Source organism: Octopus sinensis, linkage group LG20 (assembly GCF_006345805.1).
Source record: "Octopus sinensis linkage group LG20, ASM634580v1, whole genome shotgun sequence".
In the NCBI taxonomy this organism is placed as follows: Eukaryota; Metazoa; Mollusca; class Cephalopoda; order Octopoda; family Octopodidae; genus Octopus; species Octopus sinensis.
Window position 1 is genome coordinate 15729369 of NC_043016.1, and position 13348 is coordinate 15742716.

General features: G+C 38.5%; 1 protein-coding gene across 3 annotated transcripts in view; it reads left to right on the forward strand.

The window, feature by feature from the left end:
• The window catches only part of LOC115222546 (codanin-1), a 70720-nt gene that overhangs the window by 5728 nt on the left and 51644 nt on the right, over nt 1-13348 (forward strand). For 2 of the 3 annotated variants that reach the window (XM_029792808.2, XM_036511634.1), the window contains exon 2: nt 4092-4213. In XM_029792808.2, the coding sequence (XP_029648668.1) occupies nt 4130-4213 (84 nt within the window). In that variant the 5' untranslated portion in view covers nt 4092-4129. The remainder of the gene's footprint in view (nt 1-4091; nt 4214-13348) is intronic. The other variant, XM_029792807.2, reaches the window with a different exon arrangement.

Sequence of the window (13348 nt, forward strand, 5' to 3'; positions counted from 1 at the left end):
AGAGAGCACACTTTTTGTCAAACTATATACTGTCGTTTCAAAAGAATTAAATTCAGCATTAGTGACTGAGAGATAAGTCAACAGATCTTGCTCTCACTGTGAAATTATTCAATACGCGTAGAGAGCATTCTTCTCTGAGGAATCGTAACCTGACGCACGAAGGATAAACTTCAAGATCGCATTGATGGTACATATATCAGGTTCCTCCGTAAGACTCAAAACACGTTATATTTTCGAGACTTCCACATCCTAATAATAGCTGAAGCTCACTTAACTGCACTGGCGTTATTGACAGATCTACCAAAGCTAATGGGGAACAGAGATTCCCGATGCAGCGTTGTGGGACGCAACTCGGTCATACCTGGGTAGCAGCTTGAAGATTAAATCATCATTGTTGATGGGACGTCATTGTCCCGCATACTCCATCATTCTCAAATTCAAATAGATACTCTAAGCACACTTTACTTAGCTCTCTCTCTCTCTCCCTCTCTGGCTGTCTGTTTCTCTCTCTCTCTCTCTCTCTGTCCGCCTGTCTGTCTGTCTTTCTCTCTCTCTCTCTCTCTCTCTCTCTCTCTCTCTCTCTTCTTTGCATATTTATGTATGTATGTACATACATATATATCATAAACTAACTGTTACTTTCTCAGATGCAGCACGGAATTTTGTCAGTGAACAGGTCGTGGTCTCAAAGCGACGAAAATATTTTGACAAATTAAATTTATATGTTGAAGTTAATCTAACGGTTTTTGTGTGTTTCTAAAATGGCTTACAAACACCTTCCACGCTGCAAATGTTTATAATATAATTATTTTCTGGATAAGAAAAAAAATTACCACAGAAACAAATACTAAGAAAAAGAAACTGAGTTGAAGAGAACGTAGATGAAAAGGGTTAAAAATCGAGAAAGAATCGTCAAAATATGACATATTGGATGCCTACTTTTCGTTCCCCTAGCACCCAACGTCAGCTGTGCCAGAGATGGAACTCTTGGAAAACTTTCTAGTACCTGTTTTCCACCTAGTGGGCCTATGACAACATCCCGGCTGCTGTGACTGCATGGGTAATAGAAATGGAACCCCCTAGAAGACATGATCAATTCATTAGACTATCGTCTTGATGAAGATGAGAAAAAAAAAACTATGCGCGATCGTTGACACATATATGGAATACCCAACAGACCGACACCTGATTTCATAAGTGCTCCCCTTAAGTCAGGCCTGGGTCAGACAAACCTTTTAATAAATTTAACAGTTTCCATAAAAGATGAAGCTGAACATAATTTCAGTGCAACTTAGAACAAGAAACAAATTAATAGTCATTGTGAAATGATGAACACTGGTTGGTTTATTTGCGATGGTCAAATACTTTGCTTTGGAAGTTGTATTACACTTAATTCTTTAATTACGTTCGCTTCAATACTACATGAGTATAAATATTAACATGAATTTAAATGAATTTATAATACTACAATATAATGTAAAACATACGCATTTTCTCAGACAAAGTCTCAAAGTCGGGGTCGATAAGTAAAGTACCAGTTGCGTACTGGGTCGACCTAATCAACTGGCTCCCTCCCCAAAAAATTTCAGGCTCTGTGCCTAGAGTAGAAAAGAATATCGCATTTGGTCAGCGATAATACAAAGAAAAACAAAAGGAAAGAAAGAAAAGATGGTTTATGCCGGGTTTGTATAGGTTCGCAATGTCTCTAATATTACATGTAGTATAAAGACTAGTAGTGGTCGTTGACATCCTGTCAAGGTAACCAGATACACAAATTGAGACTTATCTATACGAAGTGATCTTTCGTCAGAAGTTCACAAAGTAAAATTGAAGCATTACTCCCTCATACATATATAGAAATAATTTTTAGAGTATTTGTTGAATGTAAAGCTGTAAAAAGTGTGTGGTGGTGGTGGTGATGGTGGGGTTACGTATATTATGCGGATAGTTTATGTGTAGATGGAGGGAAGTGAGTTGGTTAAATGTTAAGTTTAGTCGTTAGAAAGACATTTTTGGTTTGAAATGCTTTAGTGTTTTTAAGATTTTGTGCTTGAATGAAGAAATTGGGCCAGACTTTCGGTTAAGGATTTGGTCCTTGATTGTCTCTTCATGCAACATAAAATCTTAAAAATACCAAAACGTTTAAAGCCAATATTTTTTTTATTACGGCTAAAAATGTTAATATCTCACCAACTCCTCTAGAAATTATCTAAAAGTTTCCCTGTCTCCAATATAAGGACACAAGCTTTATTATTACTATTTTTCAGCTCGCCAAACCCCAGTACGCGCCTGCAAATATACTGTTCGTTGTTTTCTATGCATCGGAACTAGGTTCCATCTTGGCCCAGATGACTGGAGCAATGTCTGTCACTGAGAAGGCAAGATTTCGCCGAAACGCCCTGTCAAGTGAACCATTGGCGTCACCTTCTATTTGATTCCACTTGATTTTTTATTACATGCAAAGTCTGGAGATAGAGATTCTTTCTTCGAGATAGGAAGCCGCAGGAGATGTCTTTCACGTCTGCCCTTTGTGATTTTCAGACAAACGTTCGCCGCACATACGAATGGTGCAACTTGTTGCTGCAACAAGTTACCCGAAATCTACATAATTTTAATCGAACATTAGGTACAACTAAAGCATTCTAAAATACCACTCTCCCTAATCAATTCAAATATACAAGCAAAAAACGAATGCCAAAGCGAACATAAACTATTAAACTACATAGATCAAAGCAGTTACTGATATAAAGGGATTCATAATTATCCAACAAATGAACTGATTCAAACTATTATTTACTCTATCATAAAGGAAAACCCCAATTCGCCTTTAGCATTTTCTCTTGTTTACAAGCTCTACTGAGGTTTTGTCGCATGCCATATTGTTCCTCGAAGTTTATGTTGATAAAGCCTGAAGGTGAAGTATCTCAGTTGTACAATAACCTGCACTGGAAAGCATACCACTAGTAAAAGTAGAGAAACAATATGTAATCAGGTCCAATTCATATTGTCTGCTTTCGTTGTGAGCCCCCGAAAACTTGGGGAGCCTATATTCGGCAACTCGACCTACTAAAAAAGCATTCAAATTCCCCTAAAGCCAAACCCTATCATTTTCAAAAGGTCTCTAGATTTAAATATATATATAATAAAAAAAAACAAAAAAACTCAGCCAACCCTTTTTAATTGGCACCCTCATACTATAAACTATGTCGGATTACAAATGATGGTCTTCCACTAGGTAGAGGTACGTTACATGGCACTTAATCGTTGAGGAAGTGACTAGGAGGTCGCTAAACCAACTAGAAATAACAATCAAAACATTATCATATCTCAACCAATAGCCGAAGGACTGATTGGATGATATGGTCCTACATATACCAATGGTAACGATAATGCAGTAATGAATCAAGGCTGCCCTCGCTAACTCTATTCCCGGACCGACCGTGATTGCGCACCAACAACAAATGCCACAACCAACACACAGCGGCCTAAAAACATATGATTTATATCAACCGGTGAATCTTTCATGTGTCGTCTTATCTTATAAGTGATCATACATTCTTTTGCAATGTTTCGTTTCTAAGTATTTACCAACTGTGTCATTGTTGATCAACTTTGAGCCAGCTCTATTATCTATGGACAATTATTTTATTTATGTGAATAAATCTCCCTTTTATTTATACATAAACATAACCAAATCTTTCGGAATGTTCTTGCTCTCCCTCTTCCTTTTTTTCATTTATTTATTATTCCTCCCTCACTCTCTTCTTCTACTTTTTCTTCTGTCTTCTCTCTTCTTTTTCTTCTTTTCATTTATTTATTATTGCTACCTCCCTCCCTCTCTTCTTCTTTTTATCTCTTCTTCTTTTTATTTATTTATTATTCCTCCCTTTCTTCTTTTTATTTATTTATTATTGCTCCCTCCCTCTCTTCTTTTTCTCTCTTCTTTTTTTTCATTTATTTATTATTCCTCCCTCTCTTCTTCTTTTTATTTATTTATTATTGCTCCCTCCCTCCTCCCTCTCTTCTTCTTCTCTCTCTCTCTCTCTCTCTTCTTGTTCTTCTTCTCCTTCTTCTTCTTCTTCTTCCTCTATCAGTGTCAGTTGTGGCGCTTTTATTTCAGGAATGAGAAATGGCCGCTGTGCTCGATGCTCTTCTCGACGGCGAATGTGTCCCGTTGCAAGTTATCCAATGGATGAAAATGGAAACGCATCAGGTATCGATCGTCCCGTACTCCTACCACTAATTACTTCACCTCCTCATCTATAATTACGCCTCTCTCTCCCTCACTTCTTCCATCTTCTTTCTCTACCAGACTTTCAAATGCTTTCATTTATGCTTCATCTCAATCCTTAACGGTTTATTTCTCTCTTCTCTCTTCTCTAAATATATATTTTATATTAAAACGGTTATTAAAATTCTCTTTAATTTAAATACACTTCCTTCTCAACTTCATGCTGTAATCGTATTATAGCCTTTATTATCGATTCATTCTGCCAAGTTTCCAATGATAATCGATTTATTATTAATTCTAAGTTTGTTGCTGAAACTGACAATGTTTATGAAATTAAACCGGCGATCCATTGCATGTTTACATTTGAACAAATCCAAACATGCCAACCACGACTCTATTGACATTAACAATCACACGTTTTCCTTCGGAGAGAAAAGTTTAATTTTTAAATTGCAGAAATAATTATAAATGATTCGGTAATATTTATATTTAAAAAAAAAATTAAAGACTGTTTTGCGATGATAATTTGTTTTATTAACGGTTAAGAGTTTCGTAAAATATTCAGCATTTTACAGACAAAAACAAGACAAGATGAACTTAGAAAATGTCAATTACCAAAGACTACACATTACGATGTATTTTTAAACTTTTTTGTCTTTCATTTGAAATATTTTAAAACTTGGCGAAAGTAAAGAATACGTACACCCGGTGTTTAGGATTGTTAACGCCGAAAACGGGTGGCCTACCTATTCTTTACCTTCGCGTAAAACTCAACATGTGATATTGGTAAAAAAAGACATAAATACGGACTGGAAGGAAGGAAGAAGGAAAAGTCTTAAAAATATTACATTCTCAACATGCTTTATAAACAAGTTTATTGTCGAGTGAATGATTTTTAAATAAGATAGACCTGAACAACTTTTCTCGCTTGTGTGTGTATGTGTAATATGTGTATAAGGGCCTGAGTGTAGGGAGGGCACTTTGCACCCCTACTTACCTTTCCCAGGCTTAGAAAATATGAACAAGGAACTTGAATAAATAAAAGGAACCCCCCCTGCCACAATCCCTAGAAAATATGAACAAGGAACTTAAATAAATAAAAGGATCCACACACACAATCCCTAGAAAGATATATTACTGAACTAAAGCATCCTCAACTTAAGAAAATTATATATATATATACTAGAACAATTCTCTAGCTCTTACTCCACAGTCAGGACACTCAAATTCTCAGAATGACACAAGAAACCCATCATCGTCCTATTCTACTACTATTCCAATTAGTGAAGAATCGCTCCCCCCCTCACCACCACCACCACTGTCCACCTCAATCTGAATGTATACACAATTCGTACAAGCAAAACCAGCCAATGCCAAACCACACATCTTACACCACCACTAAATACTAAATCTCACTTAACAACATCTGCACATGTAACCTGGACTCCTAAAATCTGTTGCTATTCTCAACACAAAAGATTATGCCTGATGTATGACTGTCCCTTCACTCATCTTCCAGGGACTTGGTGCACTAGTAAAAGCATGTCACCAAACCACTACCAAATCCACAGTGGAAACATCCCTTGCAGTGGCAGTGTTGGCCCAGACTGTCATCAAAACCCAGAAGTAACCCAGATATCTACTGGGTACAGTAATAAATCCAACAGCTGCAGACCATATAACTACAACTATATTTTACAGTGCAAATATACCAACTCCAGACAACAACCCCTCCCAAAGAAAGATAATTCTTTTTTTAGCCTTGATGAATCTGGCAAAATAAATTTTAAAAAACAACTTGTAGCTCTCATACAGTACCAACCACTGCTATTACTCCAGTGCACAACTACACCATTGCTGTCATTAACCTACATACTCAACTCAATAACAATGCTAAATGTACAAGGTCTTTCACACTTCACAAATTGAACAAAAGTATCATATCATAGAGAACTCGCACAGCGAGAAGAGACAGTAGCACTTAGTGGAACACACCTGACCCAGGCATATTGAATGTGGAGGTGGGACAGTTTGACAGGAGCTGACCAGGCTCCTGTGACTGTTTTGGCAAGGTTTTTACAGCTGGATGCCCTTCCGAACACCAACCTTTTTACAGTGTGAACTGGATGCTTTTTAAGTGGCACCTGTACTGATAGGGTCACCAAGAACTTGCAACAGAAACACTTTCAAGAGGGGAGGGGACATTGGAGAAGGTGATCTTGTCAGTTGATGAAAGGTTATAGTGAGACAGAGACACAGAAACAGGTGTCTTGCTGTAGAGGTAGTACAAGGTTACCTGGCCGGAGAGAGAGAGAGAGAGACCAGGAATGAAGACAGAAACAGGTGTGCTACCGTAAAGGAAATACATGGTTATCCAACTCGAAAGAAGTGCAGGAGAAGGAGAGAGAGTGCGGGAGACAGCAGGATAGCGCTATGGATGTACATGTGATTTGTCGAAATGCATGTAGCGATGCATTAAATGTTTATAATTTCCATCTAAGGATTATTATCTCTGCTTTAGCAAAGGCAGAAGCATTGTTTTCAGTCGTGTTTGTATGTTTGCATGTCTGTGGACAAGATATGAAACTTTCAGGGATGTTTAACCTCATGACTGGTATGAACTGCTTAGATTTTGGGATCAATCCGGTACCAGACAAAGATTCTGGATCATTTGTTATATTTACTTTCCATGAAGTATTATGATCTTACTTTCACTTTCAAGTCTTTCTCTGATTATCTCCATTGAAACCATTCACATAAGTTGTGGCAGTGTTGCTGTTTCTCTATTATTAATTGCACTCCTGCCTCTAATCTTAGTAGAAACTGATGGATAAAGAAATCAAACTACATAAACAAACGGCAGCAAAACCGTTTGGAAATTAAATAACACTAACATATTCAGTAACAATAATATATACTTAATTTATCCTCGACAATTTTTAGTTTTACCGATTTTGAATACATCATTTCTGTTTAAAACCTCTTACCTACTTGACAATTGCATTTCTAGTTCTGCCTTGAAGGAAGCTTTACTTCTTGGACTCAGGTTTTTGTGCACAACGAATGTTGTTAAACCTCCATTAACAACACCGTATGCAGGTTCTTTCCGTTTTCTTTCCTGTATGAATAAATTTTTCAATATAGACCTTAATGGTCGTAAAGACACTATATCAGTGGATAGACTACGAAAAGCCTTCATAGAGAAAACTGTCCCTGTTCCCACTGCAGACGACACACACACACAGCATTTTAAACACGGCCCTCACACTCACCTTCATATTCCATGACTACAATTGGTATCAGACAAGGATTCTGGATTATTTTTCTGGGTTTAAAAAATTTTTTTTTTTAGAGCGGTTGGGTTCATTTTTAGTATTCTCGTTTGTGAGAGCAGTCGAGTTTATTTCAGATATTCTCATTTTAAAAATCATCTCTGGCTCATCGTTGAGAGCATGTTGGTGTTGCTTTAGGGGAGGTTTGTGCTCTTATTATTGTTATTATTATTATTATTTTTATTATCATTATTACAATAATAATAATATATATATCATTATTATATATATATATATATATACAGGAGGTCATTATGCCATGGGCATATGGCGTAATGGTTAAGAGTGCAGGCTACTAACCCCAAGATTCCGAGTTCAATCCCAGGCAGTGACCTGAATAATAAGAATAATAATAACATTGAAAAGCGCCTTAGGAATGAGAACCCAGGTTCGAAATTTCCCCAAGATACCTGATGAAGGCTGGAGGGTATATCAGCCAAAATGTTGTGTTAACAACAAACAAGATGAGGACAAATATCTGTCAAATGTAAATAATGAACAACATTTTTGACAGCTAAGCCATCATCCAGTGAAGGCTTAGCTGGCTGGAACTTTGAAGTCACTGTCAACAACATTCTTGTTTAAGAATTATATATGTGTGTGTGTGTAGATGTTTTTCCCTCCTCAAGGTCAACATTATCAAACTCAATCTGGTCAACATCAGCCTCAATTATGTTATCCACAGTTTGAATTACATTGTCATATATCTCAATTTTGTCAACTTTGGATAGAGTGATCTTTTTTTTTTCATGAATAGACATTGACATCAGTGATTACTTGTCATAAAATTTTAAAAGAATTGAAACATTAAAATGTTTTGTAATGGATTACATGCATTTAGTAAATTAGATGTACATAAAACTACATGCTCCCATTTCTTAATCTTTTAATGTATTCCTAAAAGATCCAACACAATCACCTTTGGTAATCAAAGTCAACCCAGTGTTGATTAATAATATGTTTACAGCATTGATTACTAAAGGTGATTTTGCTGGATTTCTTTAGGAATATGTAAGGAGATTTATGAGATGGGAATAATGAATAAAAGATCAAATTGATATTTATTTTTGTCTTTTTCATATTGTAAACGTATATGGTAGAGTATATAGTTTTATGTACATCTAATGTTCTAAATGTATGTATATTTATGGTTAGTAATGTAAAGTATGACAGTTTTTATTATACAAAACATGTTATCTATATATATAATACTCAACTTGTGTGTCTGTGTGTTTAACTTCCCAGCACATCACCTCCTAGCCAACAAATCGTAGAACCACCAAAAATGGGTCACTTAAAATTTAGGCGAATGAAAATTGAACTGCGCTATTTCTGTTCCGAAATTCATCTCGCAAGTGCAAAAATCGATAATGTGTTTGTTTAGGCCTTATCCCATGCATTGAATAGTGAACTTTACTCAGTCAGCTGTTTGACGTGAACTGTGTTCACCACGCGTGCAAGCATGCGTATATTGCATGAAAAATAAAAAATCAAGATATAAAAACGAATCGCTGTAAACATTGTAGAAATTCGGCAAAGAAATGAATTTTTGGGATGTAGCCTGGATGGTTTTTTTCGTATTAATCGTTTGGACTTTCTGAACACATACCAATTGTTTTCATAACATTTTTAACGCTTTGAATTAAATGTGACCATTTTGCGTTGAGTCTGCAGTTTGAATCACTTTAATTTTAGCAGGCCGGATTTTTGATCATCACGATACATCGCCAGCGACTCCCTGAAACTCTCCCTTGAAATCCCCATTGAGAAATACTGGTCTAAAAGAATAATTCAACAATACAATTATTTGATCAACAAAAATTTATGAAACGCTTCTACGTACTTCCTATTGTGGAGTTTGTCAGTTTTATCTAGTCCACTCAGCTAGCAAAAATGTGTAGCACTTGTAATTGAAAGGGCCAGCCATATCACATTCTGTGTGTCGTGTTGGATCTCCATGGGAACTATATTAAGAGTACACGTCTGTGGAGTTCTTGGCCGTTTGCCTGTTAATTTTACAAGTAGACCGTTCCATTGTTTGAATCAACTGGAACGCTCGTCATTGTAACTGATGGAGTGCTCCAGCCAATTAAGATGAGTTTGAAAACTGCTCTAGCTCCTGTCAAACTGTCCAATCTAATGCCAGCATACACTTTAAGTGATAATAAGGATGATGCTGTAAGGCAGCTGGATCATACAATCTGTTCTGTCAGGTGTTATCTGGAATAAAAAAAGAACAACACCGAAGCGAAAGAATGTTGTTTTCTCTCAGTAATATGACTTGAAAATTATTTTGATGCAAGGCTGTGATTATTATTTTTTAAATATACAATTGTGTAACTAATATACTCTAAAGTGTATTAAATAATTTTCCTCATGTACTAATTGCCAATTCAACACATAGAAATGTCTGAAGGGTAGAACATTCATAGTTGTAACTGCATCAAATGAAGTAAGACCTAAATTTCGTTTGTTATTTCTGCTTGTTTAGAACCATTAATTGAACAGACCTATGGTCAAAGACATTTTAAGCATGATCATCCTGTACTTTTTCTCAAAGCTAACGCATTTCCTTAATTTGCAACTTATTCTTTCACTCATGAAAATTTATCACACAATCACAGTCTTTCATCTCTAATCTTGTCTTTCTCCAAATCCCGGAACCATTCCTTCCACGTGTACTGACCCCCACACCCACTGGCTCATCTATCGGCCTTCACTCTGTCTATTTAATTCCTACACTATATGTCTATCTATCTATCTATCGGCCTTTTCTGTCTCTTAATTCCTAGCCCATGGTTGCCAGTTCACAGTGGTACTCCCGCCCTCCACCCCCTTCACCTGTACCTGAAGTCCCCATCTCGTCCTCCTTTGCTTGTCTCCTAGGAACACCTAAAGACCTTAAGCCAATACCACCCCTACTATATAAGGTAATGACCATACGGCGCAAAACATGATAGTGTAGTGTAAGCAGGTTGAACTTAAGATCATTGTTTGCTTATGAATTCTGCCAAGTGTGAGCTCTCTTTTCAGGTACATGACGCCACTGTCCCCCGTCCCAGGGTCTCTAGGGCCCATACCTCCCACGCCCTCAGGGTTGGCACACTGAAAGGTAGGTCTAGTGAGATTGTTGAGATGCTTGAATGGAGATGTGTCGATATGTTCTGCATCCAAGAAGTAAGGTGGAGAGGAGGTTCTGCTAGGTTCCTCACAGGCAAAGAACACAGGAACAAGATTTTCTGGGCAGGGAACACTGACGGAGTTGGGGGTGTGGGTATACTTCTCGCAGAGAAATGGGTAGATAAAGTAATTGAGGTAGTCAGAGTATGCGACAGAATACTTAAGATTAAATTAGTGCTCCATCATGGGTTAGCAACCATTATCTTGGCCTATGCCCCTCAGCCAGGGTTACCCGATGGACAGAAAGACTGATTCTATGACACCCTCTTGCAGACTACTGTGTTGACGAATGACAGAGACCTCTTTGTGGCTGGCAACTTCAATGGACATGTTGGACAACATGTTGGGGGCTTCCATGGCATACACGGAGGCTACGGTTTGGGCTCTCGCAATGACGAGGGAACCAGGCTGCTGGAGTTCTGTGACACAAATGATCTTATGGTTTGCAATACTAACTTCAGAAAACCTGCCAGCCACCTAGTCACCTACCACTCTGGCAGATACACTAGTCAGATCAACTACATGAATGTTATTGACAAGGCTATTAGACAAAAGAAACAGGCTTGGAAGGACTGGAAGAACGGCGGTAGCAAGGAAGTGTATCAGACTGCCAGAAGGGAAGCTAGGAGGTAGGTTTATTTAGCCAGAGGAGAAGCAGATAAGAAAAAATTTGCCAATGTTCTACACCGTGAGGACAAAAGACTTCAGGTATTTCGTGTTGCAAGTCAGTGTGTGAGAGAGAATCGTGACGTGATAGGAGAGAAATGTATTCGCATGGATGATGGTTCACTTGCGCTGAATGAGGATGCAAAGTGAGAGGTTTCGAGATACCACTATGAAAGGTTGCGGAATAAAGAAAATGAATGGGAGAATGAGTCTGCCAAATGTCGACCCAACAGAGGGACCAGCTATCTGAGTTGACAGTTCCTTGGTAGATAAGGCAATTAGAAGCATGAAAACAGGGAAGGCCCCAGGCCCATCAGGAATTACTGCAGAGCTCAAAATATCTGGCAGTGTCAGCTATAGCCTAGTCACCTGTATAGGTAATCAGGTGATACACGAAGGAATCATACCCAATGACTGGTGTAGCAGCATAATAGTCAACTGCTACAAAGGTAAAGGTGATGCCCTAGATACAAATAATTACAGAGGTATCAAGCTGTTGGATCAGGTAATGAAGGTTACAGAGAGGGTCATAGCCCAACTAATTAGAGAGGAGTCAGCTTGGATGAGATGCAGTTTGGTTTCGTGCCAGGGAAAAGCACCACTGATGCTATATTCCTGGTAAGACAGCTGCAGGAGAAATACCTAGCCAAAGATAAGCCTAATTGCTTTCGTTGAGGGTCCCTAGATCCCTTATCTGGTGGTCAATGAGGAAACTAGGGATAGATGAATGGTTAGTGAGAGCTGTGCAAGCCATGTACAGGGACTCTGTTAATAAGGTGAGGTTTGGCAACGAGTTCAGTGAAGAATTCAGAGTAGAGGTAGGAGTCCACCAAGGCTCAGTCCTCAGCCCCTCCTATTTATCATAATCCTCCAGGCAATAACAGAGGAACTCAAGACAGGATGCCCCTGGGAGCTCCTCTATGCTGATGACCCTGCTCTAATTGCTGAGTCACTATCAGAACTAGAGAAGTTTCAGGTGTAGAAGCAAGGATTAGAATCAAAGGGCCTGAGGGTCAACCTAGCCAAAAGCAAAGTCCTAATAAGTAGGAAGTCAGACAAACCACAAATCCCTTCTGGCAGATGGCCCGGTTCAATCTATAGTAGAGGTGTAGGTAGAAACTCTATAAGATGTACCCAGTGTAAGCTATGGACACATAAGAGGTGCAGCAATATCAAAGGGAGGCTAACGGGGAAGATAGATTTTGTATGTGGCAGATGCTCTGGAGCAATAAACACTGAAAATGTGCAGAAAGCAGCTTCCGTCACATTCCAGGGAGAAAAACTAAAAGTAGTTGATAGCTTCCGTTACCTAGGTGATCAAGTCAGTAGCGGAGGGGGATGCGCAGAAAATGTAGCTGCTAGAATAAGAATAGCCTAGGTAAAGTTCAGAGAGCTCCTACCTCTGCTGGCAACAAAGGCCTCTCGCTCACAGTAAAAGGTAGACTGTATGACACATGTATGAACAGCCATGCTACATGGAAGTGAAACATGGGCTGTGACTGCTGAGGACATGTATAAGCTTGCAGGGAATGAAGCCAGTATGCTCCGATGGATGTGTAATGTTAGTGTGCATACTCAACAGAGTGTAGGTACCTTGAGAAAAATGTTGGGCCTAAGAAGCATCAGATGTGGTGTGCAAGAGAGACGACTGCGCTGGTATGGTCTTGTGGCAAGAATGAATGAGGACAGCTGCGTGAAAAAGTGCCACACCCTAGCAGTTGAGGGAACCTGTGGAAGAGGTAGACCAAGACCTTAGGAAATATGCCATGCGTGAGAAGACCTGGCAAGCCAAATGAAACAATAATCTTAGGGGCATAACCAACCCACTTATGCGTACCTTTTCCTTTGGACACTAAAACTCTGCTTGCGAAGACCTGTTGAGGCAAGTAAAATCAATCAAAATCAAATTCGATGACTGGTGTCCATGCTAGCGGGGTGC